The 21,620-nt window shown below is 49.7% G+C and overlaps 2 protein-coding genes across 2 annotated transcripts in view; one reads left to right on the top strand and one right to left on the bottom strand.

The window, feature by feature from the left end:
* ABCG5 (ATP binding cassette subfamily G member 5) overlaps window positions 1-11,953 on the bottom strand; it is a 49,519-nt gene extending 37,566 nt beyond the window's left edge. Inside the window, 3 exon segments of the mRNA XM_064573533.1 lie at window positions 349-5,442; window positions 5,627-5,759; window positions 11,682-11,953. Of these exon segments, the coding sequence (XP_064429603.1) occupies window positions 349-494 (146 nt within the window). The 5' untranslated portion in view covers window positions 495-5,442; window positions 5,627-5,759; window positions 11,682-11,953.
* On the top strand, window positions 888-19,994 carry ABCG8 (ATP binding cassette subfamily G member 8). Its single transcript, XM_064572552.1, is given in 13 exon segments — window positions 888-950; window positions 5,646-5,747; window positions 6,815-6,965; window positions 10,807-10,968; window positions 10,971-11,041; window positions 11,946-12,078; window positions 12,174-12,443; window positions 14,638-14,800; window positions 14,890-14,973; window positions 15,869-16,068; window positions 16,513-16,670; window positions 17,837-17,956; window positions 18,042-19,994. Coding segments are annotated over 13 exon segments (1,851 nt in total). The 3' UTR covers window positions 18,216-19,994.
* Window positions 19,995-21,620: the final 1,626 nt, after the last annotated feature.

The raw sequence follows: 21,620 nt of genomic DNA, 5'->3' as shown, positions 1-21,620 counted from the left end.
TTCGTGTTGCCCCAAGCCCTCTCCATCCCCATGGTGCAGGCTGTACGCAAGGCGGACACAACAGGAAGGGATTAAGGGGCACAAAGCAGAGCACAGCTACCTATCATAGCTTCCAAGTCTTCCCATGGGCAAAAGGGGGGCCATTCGCCACTGCTCCTCATCTACCACTGGCAGCCCTTCCCCTCTCCTCTCTCCACCTTGATCCACTAAGGAGGGAGCCCAAAGCCTCCACATATGGCCCTCATTAGCGAGGAAAGGCAGCAGAGACCCACTCACCTCGGATCATGACCACAACTCAAACAAAGCCCAGCTCCAAGTTCCCAGGAGGCAAAAGAGGCATGGCCTTACCTGATACTGTAGGAGACATGGAGAGTGCCCAGGCTGTGTCGAGGCTTTGAAGCAGCTGCAGGAACCTCCTCTGGGGAGCTCTGGGGGCCTCTGTTTACTTGGATCCCCAAGGACCCCACAGGGGTCAAAGATGGGAATTCACTCATGGCCAAGACACAGCAGACACAGGCGAACTTTGGGGTGCTGGACTCTCCCTGGAGGGGCCTCAGGAGAGGAGCCGGCAGCACACTCCCCCGCGGGCTTCTCCCCAGGCCCTGCAGTCCCTCCGCAGACCTTCCTAGCGGCGGGACTGGGGTTTGGCCACGGATGCCATTATCTGATGTACCTGTACCCAGAGCGTGTGTGCTAACTTGGCAGTGGGCAGACGCACAGCCTGTGGTTTATAGGAGGGCTTGCCTGGGAGGAGTGCCAGGAGAGGGGCGCAGTGAACCAGGGTCAGAGATTGCCCAGCTCTGAGAAAGACAAAACACTGGTGCTGTCTGGTAGCAGCTAAGGGGAAAGGAAGCTGCAGCAAAGCGGCACAGACACTGCTGGGCCCCATGGCTGAGGCGGCCTCGGAGGAGAGAGGACTGTGGAACGGGGCTGCTCCCCAGGATGCCTCTGTGAGTGATGGGCCGTCACCTCGGTCATGGGCGGTGGGAGTGAATGGGACCTTTCTTTCCTCCCTCAGGATCTTTCTGTTTTAACTCATGGCCAGGACCACAGAGGGAGAATATGGCCGCAGGACTCTCTTCCCTGGGCATCAAAGGGCTGAGGGGAAGGGATTCAGGGAACAGGGGCGGGTAGGGGGCCTGTGAGGTCACTTCTGCACGAAGGCACACTCCTACAGGGAAATGACATTCCTGTTTGTGACTTAGGCTGATGTAGCTTTTTCTGAAGGAGACTGCAAAGCAGAAATGTGTTCACATACACTGGGGACTCTGCAGTGCCTCCTTCATCTGTGTGTCTGTCAAGCTCAGAGTCTCAGACGCAGTAAACCGATGAGATAGGATGGCAGGCAACTTTTATAGGAACATCAGAATTTACGTGCAAAACATGGCTACAGCAGGCAGACATAAGACCCTAGAGAGAGCTGGAAGGTACAGACAGCAGCCAGGGGGTCGAGAGATTGGGGCAGAAGGTCTCCACCCTTATCTTACATGAGAAATGTTTACTTGAGAAATGGCCTTTGGCTAAAATCAGGGTGTGGGTGGGATTTGAAGCAGGAGGCTAAACTGGAAGACAGAAAGGAAGCAGAGCCCACCCTCTATCCCCACCTCACCCCAGCACACCTTGCGTCTTTGCCTGCCATGGAGAGGAGGGAGAGAAAAGACAAGAAGGTCTGAGGACTCCACACCCAAAAGAGAAGGCCACAGGCCACCTAGTCTGGCCCTGAGTTGCTAGGACAGGACTACAGCTCAGCCCATTCCTAGTCCACTCTGTAGCCATGACAAATAGCCACTTCTGATGTGGGAATACAGCCAGTCCTTGCCAAGAAATGACTCCTAGGAGCTGTGACTGCAGTGCTCATAGCCTGAGTAAGATATAAAGTTAGCAGTGGCTATGGGGACACTTTCTGCCGAAAAGGTCTGACAATTCAGCCACCACAGCATGGGATACAAATAACTGCCCAAATCCAACATCCATTTCCAATTTCCATTTCTCCAATTCTTTACTCAAGGTTCCAAGTGACAATCTTCCCCCAACATTTAAGGCATCTGGAACAAGAGAATGAGGGCTACATATCTTATGTCTAGAGGTTTTAAAATTATCACTCAAGCTAAGAACTGTAAAATGGTTTTTATCTTCTTGATATACCTTCTGCACGACCTGAAAGGCCAGGTGTAAATTCAGAAATTCCAGGATCTTTTGGAGCAGCAGCCAGAATGTGGTGGCACAGGGGAGCCAGCTTCCAGCCCAAGCCACAGCCTATCCCCCTTCTCTGCCCAACCCTGGCCCCACGCACGACTCACACAGCCCTATGTGGTCATGCCATCCTGCCTACCCACATTCCATTCACACTCCACAGACAAATGCCCCTCTGGCCTGGGGCGCCTGGAGTGGCAAGCGCCCTTGGCCCACAGACTCCTCAGTCCATGGGCAGAAGCACAGCCAGAGGAGGACAAGGGGGGTCCAGTCCTCAGGGCAAAGATGTGTGAGACCTGGCCTGACCATTTTAGTAAAGGCCCAGGCTCATCCTCCCAGCCAGGAACAAACCCTGCGTGTTTCTGCCAGGCACTGAGTCCTCAGTGCGTCGCAACTCAAGGGCAAGGATTCCCCATTTTAGAATAAGGAACTTGGGCTCCATGCTCCCTGAGTTCCCTTCTAATCTATGCTTCTGACTCAGGAATTTGATCAGAAGTTAATACAAGGAGAAATTACAATGTAGCCCAGCAGGAGCCAAGCAGGTTACCTACAAATAAACCTGCTTTTGCTTTTTTCGGTGTCACCTGTCAGAAATTCAAGTGATGTTCTGACAGTCGTACTGATTAAGATGTCAGCTGAATAGATATTTAAGTATTTGAAAAATACAGAGAATTTGTCAAAACCTCAGGAAGAGTCTAACAAATCCTTCCTGGGAGCCAAGGAAATATTTCAAAATGGAACAGAGGCCATCCCCAACCCAGCAATGAATTCTCTTCCTCTGAAAGTCGCCCTGCCTGTGCAGCTCCAGAAAGGTAGTCCCTAGACAGCAAATGAGGTCCCTGGCTTGCCTGTGCCTGACTACTTAGCCTGGGGGAGGGGTACTGCCCAACCCCCCAGGAACAGGGAGCACCTCTCTCCTTTTATCTGTCTCCCCATTCTGACACCTCTTTCCCCACAGCCCCAGCACCCTCCACCTTTTCAAAGCACTTATCTGGAAAGTGGAATCCACTTGGGCATGAGGTCACCTGCACGTAATACTCCAGACCCCAAAATGTCTGACCTCCTTTCCTAAGGCACCCCTCCACCTGAAATCTAACCTGGGTAGCTTTTGGCCAGGTCTTTGTTCACAGAAACAATTTCTGAGCTAACTCATATCTTATACCAATTGACTTAATATCCACCCTACAGACATTTACTTTTTTATAAACAAACAGGATGCATGTTAGCCCAAATGAGTCTCTCAATAATTGCTAGAATTTCTGATAGTTTAACGGAATTAAATGGAAAAACTAGGCAGTGTGAGTGCTGGTGGTGGAAGTGGTAAGGTCAGGTGCAGAACTGATGTGCCTGGAATACAGCACCTTTCTTAGCTGCCCTGGATCTCCCCCAGGAGAGAGCTCCTTCTCCACCTCTGAGAGCACAGGCCCTGGGTCCTGCTCCATCTCCATGGCCGGCTCCTGCCTTGGAGGCACTGGCAACTGAGGCGCAAGGTAGAAGTATTCTGGAGTTGTACTCGTGGGCTCCCTCTCTCACTTGGAAAACGTATTTTGAATTATTTCAGACAGATTAGTTTATAGAGTAGCGAACTCTCATGTACACACCACTAATTACCAAGAGCTCTGAAGCTTGCTCCCCTTGCCTTCCCCTGTAACCTTCTCTCTTGTATTCCTCTGTTCCCCAGATTGCCCTGCTGCTAAATGAGGTGTTCATCTTTCCCAGGTTTTTCTGTATAATTTAGGATCTTTATGGTAACAGTTCTAACATCAGACAAGGTAAGTAGCTATGGTCTGCTGTTTCCATACTGCCCTGAACTCTGGGGACTACTCACAGCTGCTGCTGCAGACTGTCACCTGTATTGACTTCCCTCCTCTCCCATGGGGCTGGAACATCCTGTCTGAGGACCTCGGACCTCCACCACTACAGGAAGTTTGACAGAGACTTTTGGATGTTATTTTCACATAAGTCATAAGTCATTTTATTTTCACACAAAGCACAGGTAGGCACAGTGTACACAGTGTAAATATACCCTGAATGGATGCTTGAGGTCAGCCTGCCTCTACACCTGGCCTGTCACACTCCATCCTAACCACCTATGCCATTCATTAAGACCTACACTTCTTTGCATGGTGACAGATGGTAACTAGCTGTATTGTAGTGACCACTTTGCAGTGTACACAAGTATTGAATTGTTGTGTTGTCTACCTGAACTAATATGATGTTATATACCAATTTTACCTCAATAAAAAAATCTAAGCTGCTCAGAAACCACCTTTGTCACATCCCAAACTCCAAGCCCGAAGAGTGACGTGCGCTCCAAGTACTGGATGCTTGCTTGCTTGACTGAAGGAACACATCAGTGTGAGAAGAGCAGCTCTGGGGGAAAAGATCAGAATCAACTGGAACTTATTAATAAATACACTTTTTCATGCACTAAGAAATAAAAGAAAAATGTATTTAAAAATGGAAATCTTACTAGGCAGGTTCTTCTTTTTTGGGGCCTCAATGATTTAAAGGATTGAACTGATAAAACAGAAGGAATTCGGATCTGCTGATGGTTAATACCAAAGGTATCAGTTGATACCATGAAACACTGATTTTTTTGATGTACAAATATAGCATCACTCCAACAACAACAAGATGATGACAATGAGGACTATGACAATGAGAGGGACTTCCTCTGAAATCTCCCAACAGCATTTTGAATGGCTTTGCTGTGCAAAACTCATTAGAATAAGATGCAACTTTTCCAAGGATGGTGTCTTCCAAATATTGAGCATTAGCTTTTTTTTTTTTTTTTAGGATTTTATTTATTTTTTAGAGAGAGAGCGAGAGAGAAACAGCATGAGAGGGGCGAGGGTCAGAGGGAGAAGCAGGCTCCCCGCTGAGCCGGGAGCCCGATATGGGACTCGACCCCAGGACCCTGGGATCATGACCTGAGCCGAAAGCAGACGCTTAACCATCTGAGCCACCCAGGCGCCCGAGCATTAGCTTTTTGATAGTTATTTCCTCTCACACGCCAGGTACATGGAGTCTCTTTGGCATTAGAAGATAGTAAGCCAGAGACAGGGAAGAGAAAAGTTAAGGCCACCCCCACCTCAGGTGTCCCCAGAGCACAGAAGCTCACAAGCTCTCTCCAGTCCGGAGTCTGGGTCTTGTCCACCATAGGCTGCCTGGGTCCAGGCTCCATCAATCTGAGATTGAGTTTTCTGGAGTCAGGAGCTGTGCTGGAGGGAAGCCCTAAAGCTCACTCTGCAGGGAAGGAAAGATTTGCCCTCACGAATGCTCGTATTTGCTCAGAGCCCTTGGGCTCCACCTACCCAAACCCATGTCTTTCCAATTCTGGATCTCAACCACACTAGCTGCTGCTCTCACCTCTTGGGTCTCCTCCCTATTTTCTCTTAAGTGCTCAGCAGCTTTTGAAGGAGCCCCTCACCTGTCATGTTTGCCAGCAGGGCCTCCAGGACAGCTTGTTCTCCTCCAAAAGTGACAACAGCCCGTACTTCACCGACAGCGGCCAGTCCAACACCTTGGAAGTCCGAGATCTCAGCTACCAGGTAGAAGCACACCTGAGGACAAGGTGGGAGGAGTGGGCAGGGAAGGCCAAATGATTCCCCAAGTGGAAGGTAAGGGTGAGCCCATGCTGGCCACGTTGATGCCTCACATGTTGAGTGAATGTACAGGAGTGCCCTCACCTACACATACCATAGCTGGAGGTTGACAGGCATAAGAGTACGAGACCTTTGTAAAACATAAATTATGTGAACCTCTGGGGGGGGGGAAATCTCTCAAACTTTTTTTAGCTTCAGATTTTGAAATAATTTTAGACTTCTGGGAAAGTTATAAAAATAGTAAAGAGTTTCCATGTACCCTTTGTCCAAATTCCCCTAATGTTAACATCTTGCATACCCAGAGTAAAACAATCAAAACTAAGAAATTAACAATGCTATGACACCATTCTATAGACTTCTTTCAGGTTTCACTAGTTTTGTGTTTTGTTGTTATTTGTTTGCAAAATATACTGTCCCTGGAACTAATAAGACATCCAGAATGCAAGGACTGCGGGCCTTTCAGAGGCTTTCAGGGAACCTCTGGTCAGATTCAAGACTTCCATTTCTCAGACCCACCTGGGGGCAGACCCCAGGTGGTCCAGATGGAACATGCTGGGGGCTGCAATGCTGAACTTCAGAGGCCCAACCCTGGCTTCCTGTAAATGTGAGTTAGGACAAGCTAATGAGGCACGCCATAACCTTTCTCTGCTCTGCCACTTGTTAGCTGTGTGACCTTAAAGGAGATTTACACAATGCCTTATACACAGTAAACATTTAATAAATCATTAGTAAATTACTATCTTTAAGTGAAGACATCATTTTGCTTTATGTTGTATTTTCCTTTCTGTTCTGCTATTGTACATGCTTCCCATGTCTTCAGACTTAGAAATGGTAGCTTCAGGTTCTCAGCACAGGGTCTCAACGTGGGCTACACCCCCATGTTTGATATAGGGGTGGGCCCCTCAACCTGTTTGTATCAGCAGGAGGATATCTCCTATACAGAGCTGAACAGAAGTTGCTGAAACCCTCTGACCACTCAGCTCTCTGAGGAACCTTCCAATGTTTCCCCACAGGTGGACATGGACTCCCAGGTGCCCTGGTTTAAGAAGCTGGCTCAATTCAAGATGCCCTGGACATCTCACAAGGCTTCTTGTGAGCTGGACATCCAAAACCTGAGCTTCAAAGTGAGGAGTGGGCAGATGTTGGCCATCATAGGGAGCTCAGGTACCTAAGGGCAAATAGTGAGGCAATGGGTTCTGTCTCTCCTGGAAAGAAGACTGGTCCCTCAGACAGATGGATGCTTCTCACAGAAGCATGAGTAGAAACAGCATAGCAGAGTGGGTGAGAGCACAGGTTCTGGGTCAGACAGACCTGGGTTCAAATCCCAGCTCCTCCAGGGCGCCTGGGTGGCTTGGTCGGTTGGGTGTCTGCCTTCGGCTCAGGTCATGATCCCAGAGTTCCAGGATCGAGCCCGGCATTGAGCTCCCTGCTCAGCGGGGAGTCTGCTTCTCCCTCTGCCCCTCACCCTTCTCGTGTTCTCTCTCTCTCACTCTGTCTCTCAAATAAATAAAATTATTAAAAAAACAAAACAAAAAAACAAATCCCAGGTCCTCCATTTACTAACTCTCAGGCAGTCGCCATCATTATGAATCACGAGTGTGCCTCCTGAAGCTGCAGCCAGGGCTTGGTCCTTAGTTAACACCTATATTGAGACAAAGCAACAACCTTTCCAAGATCACCAGGCAGCTTCAGAATTCAGTGTTCTTCTCGGGGGACTTCACCACCACCAGAGACATTCACTCATTGTTGCCTCACGACCAGGTAGGCACAGCCCCTGTTGCAACTCCCACTTCTGAGAGAGCCCCTCCAGTTCTTAGTGCAGACTTCAACCACCTGCAAAGATCCAGGTTCTTGGAGTGCCTGAGGGTCACTTCCACAAGCCAAACTTAAAATTATAAGGTGGCCAGAGGTGAATGGGGCCTTGGAGAACAAAGTTCACTCTCTCCAAAGTATTCTTTCTTTTTCCTTCCCAGTTTGGAAGCCTCTTTAAAGGAGGGTTTTTAAATTACCAGTATTTTAAGTTATCAATCAGAGTGTCCTCCTGCCTCCCCTCAACACATGCACACCTTCATTCGACAAATGGGGAGACTAAAGTCTAGACAAAGTGAGTGAATCCCCTGAAGACATATTTAATGCAGAATTGGAACTAGAACTTTGGTCCTCTAATTCTCAGATCAAGCGTTTCTCTCACATGGTATGAGAACACGTTATACCTTTTAGTCATTTCCAGAAGTAAAGATTATTGTTACTTTTTTTTTTTAAAGATTTTATTTATTTATTTGAGAGAGAGAGAATGAGAGAGAGCACATGAGAAGGGGGAGGGTCAGAGGGAGAAGCAGGCTCCCCGCTGAGCAGGGAGCCCGATGCGGGACTCGATCCCGGGACTCCAGGATCATGACCTGAGCCGAAGGCAGTCGCTTAACCAACTGAGCCACCCAGGCGCCCCAAGATTACTGTACTTTTGAACATCTCCAAATTTTTAGTCTTCTGATAGGGAAATTCTATTTATTGTCTAACCAAAGATCAAATAAGATAATGTGTGTCAATGCACTTTGTAACTTAAATAACACCCACAGGGCGCCTGGGTGGCTCAGTCGTTAAGTGTCTGCCTTCGGCTCAGGTCATGATCCCAGAGTGCTGGGATCGAGTCCCACATCAGGCTCCCTGCTCAGCAGGAAGCCTGCTTCTCCCTTTCCCACTCCCCCTGATTGTGTTCCCTCTCTCGCTGTCTCTGTCAAATAAATAAAATCTTTAAAATAAATAAATAAATAAATAACACCCACAGCTCAAGTCCTGCCCACTTTTGACCCTGCCTCTGCAATTCTGATCTAAACATTTCATAGGCCAATTTTATTTTTGTAAATCCTGGTGGCTTTTCTTGTTATATCTGCTTTTTCTTCATGAACTGAGAATCTGGGGCATATGTGGACCCTGGGGAGGCACTTCCACAAAGCCTCAGAGGCATCACAATTAATACTTGCTACACTTGTTTCTATAGCTGTTAGCATCCTCTTGAGGAAAGTGAAGTTCGGAGAGATTGAGTAGTCTCCAGGCCTTCTGACTCTAGGTTCAATGTTGTTTAGCTTCAGGTTTACTTAACTAAAATTATTTAAATGATTTCTTTTTAAGATTTATTTATTTATTTGAGAGAGAGGGTGCGAGGAAGGGCGGCGGGATCCTCAAGCTGACTCCCCACTGAGTGCAGAGCCTGCCGCCAGGGGGCTCAAACCCAGGACCCTGAGATCATTACCTGAGCCAAAATCAAGAGTCGGCTGCTTAACCGACTGAGCCACCCAGGTGCCCCTAAATGATTTCTTAGAAAGATTTATCAATTACACATACTGTGACTCTTACTCCACTTAAGAATGAAACAAAGAATGAATGAATGCTCAGCATAATTTATAAAATATAAATTAAAACAGCCCCAGACACTTTGGCTGCTCTGTAGAATCAGCAGTAGTGACAAAGGTGTTTTCCAATGAATGAATTCAATTAATTGGAGACTCCTGCCATTTTATAAGGCTCTTGAATGCCTTTGGTGTTTTCTCCTGGTCCACAGAAGGCCTCCCCAGTTGCACTAGGCAGTCTCCACTGGAAAGGCCACCCATACCTCTCATAAAGTGTTTAGGAAATGTGGCCTCCGCACTCCCTTATTGGGAATCCCATTGTAGCTATGAATGTTGACAAAGTCCCCTGCTATCTCAGAGCCTGGATCTGATGTCTGAGGCTGGGCAGGGAGGAGGACCAGAGCCCTCCCCTCTGGTTTCTCTCCTGGCTATTTTGCTCCACTTATGTTCCTAGGGACCTTGAATGAGGTGTACCTGGGAGGTAGCATGCAGGTCCCTTTCTACTGTGAGAGCCTCTGGTCAATAAGCAGAAGAATTATTTGTTTTTTGCACTGGAGGCATGGGGCTTCTTGCAGGAAGCATGTGTGTATGGCAAGGAGGGGTGGTTACATTTGTGTATTGGCCCTTTCCTTGTTTGAAAACAGTTGCAAAATTTGCTCTCTGAAAGAAATTGATAGTAAAGAAACCAAACCCTCACTTGGGGGGAATGGGACAGAGCCTCATCCCTACCTGTTTGCAAAGTGTTCTCACAGCTGCAGCCCAAATGGCATTCACAGCTTAAACGGCTGTCAAAGAGTCTCATCAAATGCTTCTGGAAACCTGATCCAATCTGACACTTCCCCAAATCAATAGCAATCGCTGTCACTCAGAGGTGGATGGTGTTAACTCAGGGCAACAGATCACTTTTTCTAGAGAGTAAAAAGTACCACTGATAAAAATAGGAAAAGACAGATATAGAGAAATACACATGTGTATACTATGGTTTAGTTTTAAAATCATGTCCACATCTATTATTCGTCTATTTTTTTCTCCTTATTTCTGAAAATAAGTTCCAATTTTGCATTTTTAAAAAACACTCTGTGAGATCAAGCCCCATGTTGGGCTCCTCTCTCAGCTGGGAGTCTGCTTGAGATTCTCTCTCTCCCCCTCTGCCCTTCCCCCCACTCAGTCTCTCCCTCTAAAATAAATGAGTAAATCTTTTAAAAAACACCCTTTTAATTCTCCAAAATTAGTCCTCCCACAAAGCCAGCTTCTGAGCCAAATGTTGCTGACACATTTACCACCCAAAAATGGTTAAGCTTCATGGTGCAATTAACATCAGCCTTACTTGGGAGAGAAAGGGACTTACTAGAGGCGGAAAGGGGCATTTGCTTCAGGTACAGCCAGGGCCAGGACTCCAGCCCTCTCCTGCCATGCAGCCCCTGGCTACCTGGCTTGAACCCCCAGCGTCAACGTGCCTCCAACGCCCCAACGATGCTCAAACTGGCTGCGGGTGAAAGGCCTGGAGCTCTAGGTTCTGGGACTGCCCCATCCGGTCCAAAAGCTGTGCCACTTTCCCTAGGGGCTGGTTCAGAGTGGCTGGAGAATGTGTGGGCTGCCGTGGCTTCCAGGCCGGCCCCCGCAGCTCTGCTCTCAGGATGTGTTTGGTGGCTTCACAGGCTGTGGGAGAGCCTCTTTGCTGGACGTGATCACCGGAAGGGACCATGGCGGCAAAATTAAGTCAGGCCAAATCTGGATCAACGGGCAGTCCAGCACGCCTCAGCTGGTGAGGAAGTTTGTGGCCCACGTGCGCCTGCACGACCAGCTGCTCCCCAACCTGTCTGCGAGACCCTGGCTTTTGTTGCCCAGCTACGCCTGCCCAGAACCTTCTCCCAGGCTCAGCGTGACGAAAGGGTGACTACCTGACCCTGGTGACCCCAAGAAGTCATGACATCCTTCCCCAGGTCGAGTTTGAGCAGCCCGGCTCACCATCCTTCCAACCAACCCTACGCTCAGCCTTTCCCTCAGTCCACCTTTTTTTTTTTTTTTTAAAGATTTTATTTATTTATTTGAGAGAGAGAGAATGAGAGAGAGCGAGCACATGAGAGGGGGGAGGGTCAGAGGGAGAAGCAGGCTCCCCGCCGAGCAGGGAGCCCGATGTGGGACTCGATCCCGGGACTCCAGGATCATGACCTGAGCCGAAGGCAGTCGCTTAACCAACTGAGCCACCCAGGCACCCTCCCTCAGTCCACCTTTAAACCCTGCAACCCTCGGTAAGCCGCCTGGGCCCTGGCCAGTTCCCTTCACGGCACAGGACAAAATGTGTGAGGAATGGGCGCCTGGGTGGCTCAGATGGTTAAGCGTCTGCCTTCGGCTCAGGTCATGATCCCAGGGTCCTGGGATCGAGTCCCGCATCGGGCTCTCTGCTCCTTGGGAGCCTGCTTCTCCCTCTGCCTCTCTCTCTCTGTCTCTCATGAATAAATAAATAAAAATCTTTAAAAAAAATTAAAAAAAAAAAAAAAAGAAAAGAAAATGTGTGAGGAATGCTGTCTACCTGTTTTCCTGTCCTCCGTGCGGGCAGGGAGCCCAGCTGTCTTGCCCCCAGGTCGCGGCCACGTTTCCAACATGGCGCCACGCCCTGCGCGTGGGAGCCGCTCAGGACGCGCGGAGAGAATGCGGGACAAACACCGCATGGGGCAGTGAAGGCTGGAGCGCAAACCCATTCGGAGGGGCGGGCGCTTTACGCTCCGGGACAACACCGGCGTGGCCCCGAGCCAGGCGGGCGGCCGCGCGCCTCAGCCCCGGCCCGCCTCCGCAGGTGGACGACGTGATGGCCGAGCTGCGCCTGCGCCAGTGCGTCAACACGCGCGTGGGCAGCGCGTACGTGCGGGGCGTGTCGGGGAGCGAGCGGCGCAGGGTCAGCCTCGGGGTGCAGCGCCCGTGGAACCCAGGTGAAGGCGCGAGGTGGGGCCGCGGCGCCCACCTGGCTGGGCCCTGGCCAGCCAGAGTGCTGCCGGCCCCCCAGGCCCCTCTCTCCGCTGGGAAGGAATCCTCATTCTGGATGAACGCACCTCCGGGCTCGACAGCTTCACGGCCCACAATCTGGTGAAAACCCTGTCCCGGCTGGCCAAAGGCAGCCGGTTGGTGCTCATCTCCCTGCACCAGCCTCGGTCGGACATCCTCAGGCTGTTTGATTTGGTCCTCCTGTTGACGTCCGGCAGCACCATCTACTTGGGGGCAGCCCAGCACATGGTGCAGTACTTCACAGCCATCGGCCACCCCTGTCCTCGCTACAGCAGCCCTGCCGACTTCTTTGGTGAGCTGCCAGGCAGCGCCCCCACCCACCAAGCCCCGCCAGGGCCTGGTGGAGGGATCCGGAAGGGAAACTCGGAGGCTTCAGGGGGAGCAGGACCTGGGAGGGGGGCGGACAGAGCGGGCTGTAGAACAAGTGTCCCTTTGCCAAGTATCAAATGTCAGAAACGAGGGTCTGAATAAAGCAGCTTCTGACGTAGCTACCCTTCTGTGCACGATAGGTAAGAAGCCTTTGAGAATTCCAATGGCTAGAGGAGATAGAATCCAAGAGGGTCGGGATCCATTTCTAGAATTGTGGTCTTTATTCAGACTCTGTAGGGAAACTTAGGTTACCTAAGGTCAGGAGAACACCAGGAAATCTTAAAGCTGTGCCCTGATGTCCCCAAAGAGGCAGAGAGCCTGAAGGCACTCGGTGGTAGAGGGGGCCCCAGGGCACAGGGAGCTCAGGGCCATTTGGAGGTTTTGGTCAGTGAATCTCTAGATAGGAAAATTGTTCTGTCAGCACCAGAGAGGCCTATCTGCTTGGGGTTCTGAGCTCTTAGCATATAGCCCTCGGGGGAAGGGCAAGCCAATTCCTTCATTCCTGGGGAGACAGTTGTTTTTACAGGTGCCTGACCTGAAAGCAGTTGCCTGGATCCTGAATGCTGAGGAGTGCCGTGGCTGCTGGCCAGGCCGCAGAGCTTCACCAGCACTGGGGGGAGAAGAGCGGGGGAGGCCGTAGCTGTGGCTTGTCTAATATGTCACCTGGAGCCCCAGCCTTCCTCCCAAGATGGCCCAGTGTAGCAAGGGCGTCACCAATAACCATGACGACAGGGACCATGTCCTTGAGGGCAGACACTGGGCCCAAAAGCACCAAGCTGCAGAGGGTGTGCCTTGGACCCTCACAGACCTGCCAGGGTCATCTCCATCTTTACAGATGAGAAGACCAAAGTCTGAAGAGTTAAACCCCTTGCACAGAACTTGTAAGGCACAGAATGGGGACTCGCAGCCAGTCTATCTGGCCCCTCCCTGACTCCTGACCCTGAGCCCACATCCTCCTCCCAGCATCCAACGTGCCTCCTTCCCGCAGGAGGACAGGCCACTCTCTCCAGCCTGCCAGCCCTTGTGCACTCACACTGTGTGAACTCACATAGAGGGCACCTGTCAACCTGGCCATGGGGAGCAATGTACAGTAACCCCAGAGGGGGTTACCAGAAGCCAGATGTCCACCACAGACCTGAAAAAAAACCCTTTTTCTTTATATGATTATCATTTGTGGGGGAAGGGGCTCTTGCCTACCACCTACCAATCTGGGGTACAGGGCCTGGCAGTACCCAGAGAGTCTGGTGTTCTGAGCTACAGGCCTGCACACTAAGGAGACATACTGCGTTTTACAAGACTCCTCCTAGACATTATCCTGCCTTGCGACATGTCATGAAAATGGCAGGAGGGAAGAGACAGAGGTTAAGAGGAAGAATAGTGGGAGGTGAGCCACCCTCTGGCCTGGAGTAAAGCTGGACTCAGGTGGGCCCTGGTTATGACTGGGTGGGTGTGCCTTTCTGACATTGCAGCAGCCCCATGAGAGTAGAGCTGGGGCTGGGGCTCCCAGATGCTCCCCACAAGTAACGTGGAGGTGGGTGCAGAGCAGCCTGGAGGGCAGTGACAGCTCACCCTCCAGCCAAAACATTCTCCCCTTTTAGGCAGGCTGCTTGGGGAGCCAAATTACCTATTTACAGTGAGAACTAGAACTTCCAGGTGCCCAGACTGCCCAACCGCCTCGTGGCCAGCCCACCTTCTCTCCATGGGCAGGCACACCAGGGAGGCTTAGTCCTCATCTCAAGCTTCCTAAATGGCTTGAGTTGGAGCCAGGGCATAATTGTGCCATGATCTTTGGCTCTTTCTGATGTCCCCATAATGAGCCTGGGGGTTGGGATGGGGGCCAGGGCCCACAGGGCCTCTGGTGTTGCCCTTCCCCTGCAGCAGGCTTTCCCCTGAAGTGGATGTGGCCAGGCCCAGCAGGGTAGGAGGCCAGCCCTGTGTGTCTCTCTGTCTCTCTCTGCTCTGCTCATCACTTCATGGTCCACTCTCAGAGGGTGGGGAGCACATCCTGGAGCCCCCAAGGGCTGACCGACATTGTGAACTGGCCTTGCATCAAGCTCCTCACCTGTGAGCAGGTACAGAGACCCAGCCACCCATGGCCCCACATCTTCTCCTTATAGTGGACTTGACTAGCATCGATAGGCGAAGCAGAGAGCAGGAAGTGGCCACCAGAGAGAAGGCTCAGTCCCTTGTGGCCTTGTTTCGAGAAAAAGTTCATGGCTTTGATGACTTTCTGTGGAGAGCAGAGGCGAGGGAGCTGGGTGAGGGCACTTACCTGGAGAGGTAAAGCAGGCCAGGGTGGCTCTGGGTGGAGAGCTCCTTGCCGAAGGCAGCCGCCCCCACACCCCATGACACACTGTGCTTCTTGACAGCCCGGCCCTCCCCCAAGACACTGACCAGCCCCCGACTCCCACGGAGCTGCCCAGCCCTGTGCAGCAGTTTACCATGCTGATCCGGTAATTATCTGCCATTTCATCCCACTACCACCAACCCTGTCCCACAAGTCTTTATTGTATCAAATTAAGCCCTTTCTATCTAAAGTGAATTTGAAGGAGAAAGCAAGAGGTAGAATCATTTTTAAAAAACCGGTATCACCAAGACCAGCACTAGCCCTCTGTGCAATACAGACACTCCTGTTACTTTTATTCTTTAAACAATATCAAAATGTCCTTACTGGCCGGGTGATTGGAGAAATTACATAGGATAGTGGTGAAAAATTCAGACGATACAGGAGAAACCCAAGTGGAGAGGGAAGGTTACCTGTCACATCAGCCCTCAGAGAAAACCAGACCCACGTGTTTGGTGTGAGTCTTTCTAGATATTCCCATGCACACAGCGTTTTAATACATAAATGAGATCATACTTTGCATATGGTTCTGTAACCATTTTTTTGTTTTGTTTTTGGCCTCATATAGAAAAGGTCTCTACCTCTCATCTGGTTAGGTCTTCTTCGGCATTCCAATCTAAAAAGCCATAATTCATTTCCCTGCTAAGTGCATATTGATGGTTCAATTTTTTTTCAGGCTTTTGCTATGGCAAGTAACGCTGCAGCAACCGTCCTTTTACATACGTCTTTACATACCTGATTGGTTATTTCCTTAGGATAATGTCTTTAAGTAAAATTACACGGTGGATACGTTGACAATAAAGTAAATTATTTATTGTGTACGTAGTGTGAGACAGATGCTTTCATCAATGATCTCATTTGAGCCTCACAGTCCTTGTGAGGGGGTGGTGCTATTCCCATTTTACAGATGAGAAAAGAGAGGCTTGCTGAGATTAAATGACATTGCCATGTGACAGGCAGGGCTGGTATATGTTGTTCCCTTGGCATCTCTTTTGTTTTCTAAGTCGTCAGATTTTCAACGACTTCCGAGACCTGCCAACTGTCCTCATCCATGGGGCAGAGGCCTGCCTGATGTCCCTGGTCATTGGGTTCCTCTATTACGGCCACGGGGCCATCAAGCTCTCCTTCATGGACACAGCCGCCCTCTTGTTCATGATTGGAGCTCTCATCCCTTTCAACGTGATCTTGGATGTCATTGCCAAATGTGAGTGGGCCTTGCTCTCTGTGACCCACACCTGAAACAGCCAGAGGACCCGGCGTTGGTCACCCCTCTGAGCCGGTCCAAAACCAGCCTATGTTCCTCTGAACTCCTGGGGAGAATGGGTTTGCTGAATAGTTTCACCATGATTGCAAAACAAAAGGTGATGATTGTTTTTAAAGTTCGCACATTAATATTAGTATGCAAATGAAAGCAGATTACCCAGGAGTCTTAGGCATTCCTATTATAGCAGGAATTATACTTGACAGCAATGCACAAGTCACAGAATTACAAACATCTAAATTAGGATGGTTTAACTTTGCCTGCTTTTTAAAAATAGAAGACATTTAGTCAATATGACTATTTATAATTGTACTAAGAGATTAGACTCAAAAGCAGAAACACTGAAAATTAATGTCACTTTCATTCTCCTTTTCTCCCCCTTTTTAGGTCACTCAGAGAGGGCAATGCTTTACTATAGCCCTCTCCACAACCTCTCCACATCCTCCTTCTTTGGCAACGCTCTCTACAACTCCTTCTACCTCACCGGGGGCTTCATGATAAGCTTGGACAACCTGTGGACAGGTAAGGCCTGCTCCCCTCCCCTGGTCAAGCTTTTTGAGTCTTTCTGGGGCTGGATGAAGCCTGCTTTCACCTGGGGATGAGAACTCACCATTTAGATCCAAGTTAAGCCTGTTTTTCTGGGAGCCAGCTGTCCTGCTTGTCAAAGGAATGACTCCATGAGAGGGTGCAGATGGCATCTTCTTTTATCCCCAGCTGACACCTGGAGGTCACCCTTGACTCTCCCCCACTCTCCACATTCACCAGTGAGTCAGGTCAGTTCTGCCTATCCCATCTTTCTGAAATGTTCCCTTGCCTGATCCCCCAGCCCTGGCCTTATCGTCGGGTCTCAGACCACCGCAATGGTCTCTGTGATCCTGGTCCTACTGCATCCCTCTTGACCCTCGCCCATGCAGAGGGCGCTTTGTAAGGTGCAAATCCATGTCACTGCTTTTTATTTTTTATTTTATTTTATTTTATTTTTTTAAAAGATTTTATTTATTTATTTGACAGAGAGAGACACAGCGAGAGAGGGAACACAAGCAGGGGGAGTGGGAGAGGGAGAAGCAGGCTTCCCGCAGAGCAGGGAGCCCGATGTGGGGCTCGATCCCAGGACCCTGGGATCATGACCTGAGCCGAAGGCAGACGCTTAACGACTGAGCCACCCAGGCGCCCCCATGTCACTGCTTTTTACAAGCCCTCTGGGGAGCTGCTAACTCCCTGCAGCCCCCACCTTGCTTTTCTGAAGTCCCTAGCACACTCCACGCACACATAGCTGAGCCTGTGTGGCTCTTCTCTGTAGGGCGCGGTCCACCCCCGCCCCCACAGCTGCTCCCTTCTCCAGACCAGCCAGGCTGGGCTTGTTCCTTCCTCCTGCTCCGGGCACTGTGATACTCCTGTGGGGTCAGGGCACAGACTCACAAATCTCAGCTGTGCCTCCTTGAAGCTGAGCACATGCTGGGATACCTCGTAAATGACTCTCTCAAATTGTTACCTTTCCAACATGTGGTGACCCCCACAGCCACCTGGCCCCCTGTACTCCACCCCATGTCCCAAGCTGTCACTTTGGCTCTTTCGCCCTCTCCCTGCCCTCTCGCCGCCTCAGGGACCTTGCTTCCCTTAGGGCAGAGCCGCCAGGGCCCTGTGGTCAGGGGTGCTTCCCAGGGAGCAGGTGGTTAGCCTGTGTGAGTAACATGGCTCTCACTGTCTCCAGTGGATTTCCAAAGTCTCCTTTCTCCGCTGGTGTTTTGAAGGGCTGATGCAGATTCAGTTTAAAGGGCACACTTACCACATGGCCGTCAGCAACTTCACCATCCCTATCCCGGGAGACGTAGTAAGTAGCTGAGGCCTTCGACTCTAAATAGCTAACATCCGTCCGAACGTTTTCTCAGTGAGTTCACTGACGTCTGTGTCCCCAGATCCTCAGTTCCATGGGCCTGAACTCGCACCCACTCTACACCATCTACTTCATCCTCATTGGCATCGGTGGTGGCTTCATGATCCTGTACTACGTGGCCCTGAGGTTCATCAAACAGAAATCAGATCAGACTGGTGATTCATGCCCAGGCTCTGGCCTGCTGGTGGGGACCTGAGAAGACCCTTCAACTGCGCTCCTTTCTTTCCTCCCAAGGAGCCCCTTCCCGGGCACCAGGAGGACAGCACAGGGAGCTCAGCTACACGGGCCCTCAGCACTGCAGTGGCAGAGGCTGACCACAGGATGGCAGTAGAATAAAGATAGTAGAAAGGGATTTGTGATCCCGGGCCAGAGCTCGCCGTTCCTGGGCAAGGGAAAACTGATCTTGGGGACACCTACAATGTTGCTAATTGATTTCCTTTTCATATGTATTTATATAGGCCACTCAGTGCAGGATGGGGGCAAGTTAGGTATGAATTGAATAGGCTATGCAAGAGCTGGATCCAGAGGAAACAACAACATTGCCTAGTGAAATGTTTGGCCTCATCTTCGGGGCTCCCCAAACTGTATTAAGGCACTCTCAATACAGAAAATGATCTAAGACATACCAGTGAGATGTCATCCTTTCTTTTTGTGTGGGATCACGGGCTCCAAAAGCCAAACGGAAGAATTAAAAATTTATTGAACATCTACTGTATACCAGGTAGAGTTCAAAACGCTTTATTTATGTGGATGACCATATACAGTTCTCAGCCCTTTGAGGTGGGTGGTATCCCATTTTATAGATGAGGAAACTGAGGTAAAAATTCACTTTGCTAATAAGTAAGGTCACATGGCTACTATGTGGTGGAGTCACATGTGGGGGTCAGAAAGCTTTGGAAGCCTTAGGGGTTGGAGGGCAAAAGGCAAGTCCTGAGCCACTGTATGGCTTGGAATTCCAGGAAGATGTGGTGGTAGAGGCTGTGCCAGCTCAGCCGGGCCTCTTAGACTTGCATCCCACCGGCCCTGGCTGGCTCTGAGGACCAGCCTCGAATCTTTCACAGTGGCCACGGTATGGGACAGATCATGCCCAGGTTGCATGCTTTGTTGCCTGAGCATTGAGGACCATCTGACCCAAAACTGGTACACAGAGGGGAGCAGATTGTTCCCAAAGGAAACGCCAGCGTCTGGGACCAAAAAAAGGAGGAAGATAAGTATTTGGGAAGCAAACAGTAAACACTCACCCCAGGTTCCCTAGACTATTACTAACACTGCTCGGGGCAAGCAGCATGGACCTTACCTGGGATCTGGTTAGACAGGCAGAATCTCACACTCCACCCAGACCAACTGAATCTGAATCTGCATTTTTAAAAGATCCCCAGGTGATTTGTGTACCTGAGTTTGAGAAGCAAGTACTCTAGCACACTGCCCTTTTACAGTACACCAGGAAACTCAGGGTCTTTACACTGCTACATTATACCATGGCGTATTTTGACATCGTTACATTGCTACCATCCGATGGGCAGGCCCAATTCAAGAGTCACTAATTGTTCGGACAAGGACCTTCATGGCAAAAGGATCAAGCAGATCTAGTTGTCAATTCTCTTTGGGCTCCTTCAGTTTAGAACAGTTCCTCAACTTTCCTTAACTTTTGTGACCTTGACACTTGAAGATTCTGCAGAATAGCTCTCAGTTTGAGTTTGGCATATTTTCATGATGAAATCCAGATCATGAATTTAATGGGATATCACAGCGATTTCCTTTGGCAGAGATGTTGCAGAAGTGACACGCCCTTCCCCTTGCATCCTTTTGGTGGTAAAGATTGCAGTTTGTCCTGTACTGAAGATGTTCACTTGATCACAGGGGTGTCTGCCAGGCCTCTCCACAGCCAAGTCCCTTGTTTGGTAATTCATAAGCATTTTGTAGGTAGGTACTTTGAAACTATGTAAGTTACCTGTTGCTCATTAAACTTTCCATTTATGCATTTTTCAGTTTATATCAATATAAAATTGTAGTTTCCTATTTTAGTCAATGGGTTTTGATCCCTTAGTATCATTATTAATTTTTATGTTCAAATCATCCCTGATTTGTCCCTGGGAGCCCATTCAAGTGGGCTTCTGCATCCTTTTGATCTGTCCCCATTGTTGAGTGAACACTTTCTTTCACAAAGTGTTTCAGGCTCATCTTGTACTTTTCCACCCCCAGTCCTTAGACCCAATGCTTAGAAAGCAGACATTTCTCTAAAAAATCTTGGTTCCTTTTAGTGGAAAATGGTATCTAAAAGCCAAGATCTGAGTGGTAAGTCTGTCCATTGCTACTGGGGCATCACTGCCCCCAGGCCCTCTTAGGAGGCCAAGTTGGGAATGCATACATGTGTACACAGGTCTGTATATGTGTGTGTGCGCACATATACACACCTGCCTGTACACTAATACATCCAGTTCCCAAATTCCAGCACACCATAGAGCTGATGCTAGTATTCTCCTTTTCTGTGTTTGTAACTCCCTTTTCCAATTGCGAGAAACCTGGATTCCACTGGCCTTCACAGTTTCATTCATTTGGTTAATCCCCTGCATGTAACCAATCTCCCATCTACACCACATTTTTTCCGATGTGTAGATACCCTCCTCACCCTGCTGGGGCTGTATCTCCCCCATCAAGCTGTCCCCTAGTCTGCACAGATGCCGTCCTCATCCTATTCCAGCCCACCCCGGCTCCTCATCCCACACCCACACTGCGGTCACCTAAAGGCTTTAGGCCAGAAGGGAGAAAGAAGGAGGAAGAGGACATTGGGCTTTTTCATGAACTCCCCAGTGATTCCAACGTGCAGTGAGGGCGGACAGCCACTGGGGTATATCATCTGACTGAGTTATGGCCACTCAGTTTACAAGGGGTCTTAATGACTCAGTGGGCTCTGGTGTGCAGGGCTGTCGGGGAAAGGGGCAAAGTGCCAAGGCCGGAGAATGGGAGAAACTCCAGCAGCGGCCATTTCTTTTTTTGCTGGAGCATCCTGGTTCTCCACCCTGGTTGCCCACCCTGGAGCTTTAACAAATAACCACTGTGGAGATTCTGATTTCATGGGTCTGTTTTTTGAAAGAAACAAAACCAAATGAACAAACAAACTGCTCCCCAGGGTGTGCAGGTGGTCTACTCAGCCCCTCCCTGCCCTGAAAGGGGGAGAGGTCTGCCTGTGAGTAATTTTCAAAAGCAGGGGTCACAAACTCTACCTGTTAAGGGTCAGATAGTATTTCAGGCTTCGAGGGCCACTCAATTCTGTTGCGGTGTTGAAAGCCACCACAGACAATTCTAAAGTACGGGAAATGTGGTTGTGTCCCGGTGAGACATTACTTAGAAACACAGCGCTCTGGATTTGTCCCAAGGCTGTAGGCTTTGCACACCCTTGACCAGAAGGCAAAAGTTTTGAAGTTTGCATTTTAAGCCCTCCAATTTCTTATGCTGTTGACAGGGAAATTTTAATTAAGCAGAAAGTAATTACCTATACTGACTCAATTTTTTTTTTTTAAAGTAGGCCCCATACCTAGTGTGGAGCCCAACACAGGGCTTGAACTCACAACCCCGAGATCAAGACCTGAGCTGAGACCAA

Source organism: Mirounga angustirostris, unplaced genomic scaffold (genome assembly GCF_029215605.1).
Source record: "Mirounga angustirostris isolate CCGP_5_RB_7025 unplaced genomic scaffold, mMirAng1.0.hap1 SCAF_10, whole genome shotgun sequence".
Classification (NCBI taxonomy): domain Eukaryota; kingdom Metazoa; phylum Chordata; class Mammalia; order Carnivora; family Phocidae; genus Mirounga; species Mirounga angustirostris.
This window is presented reverse-complemented; position numbering and strand designations above follow the sequence as displayed.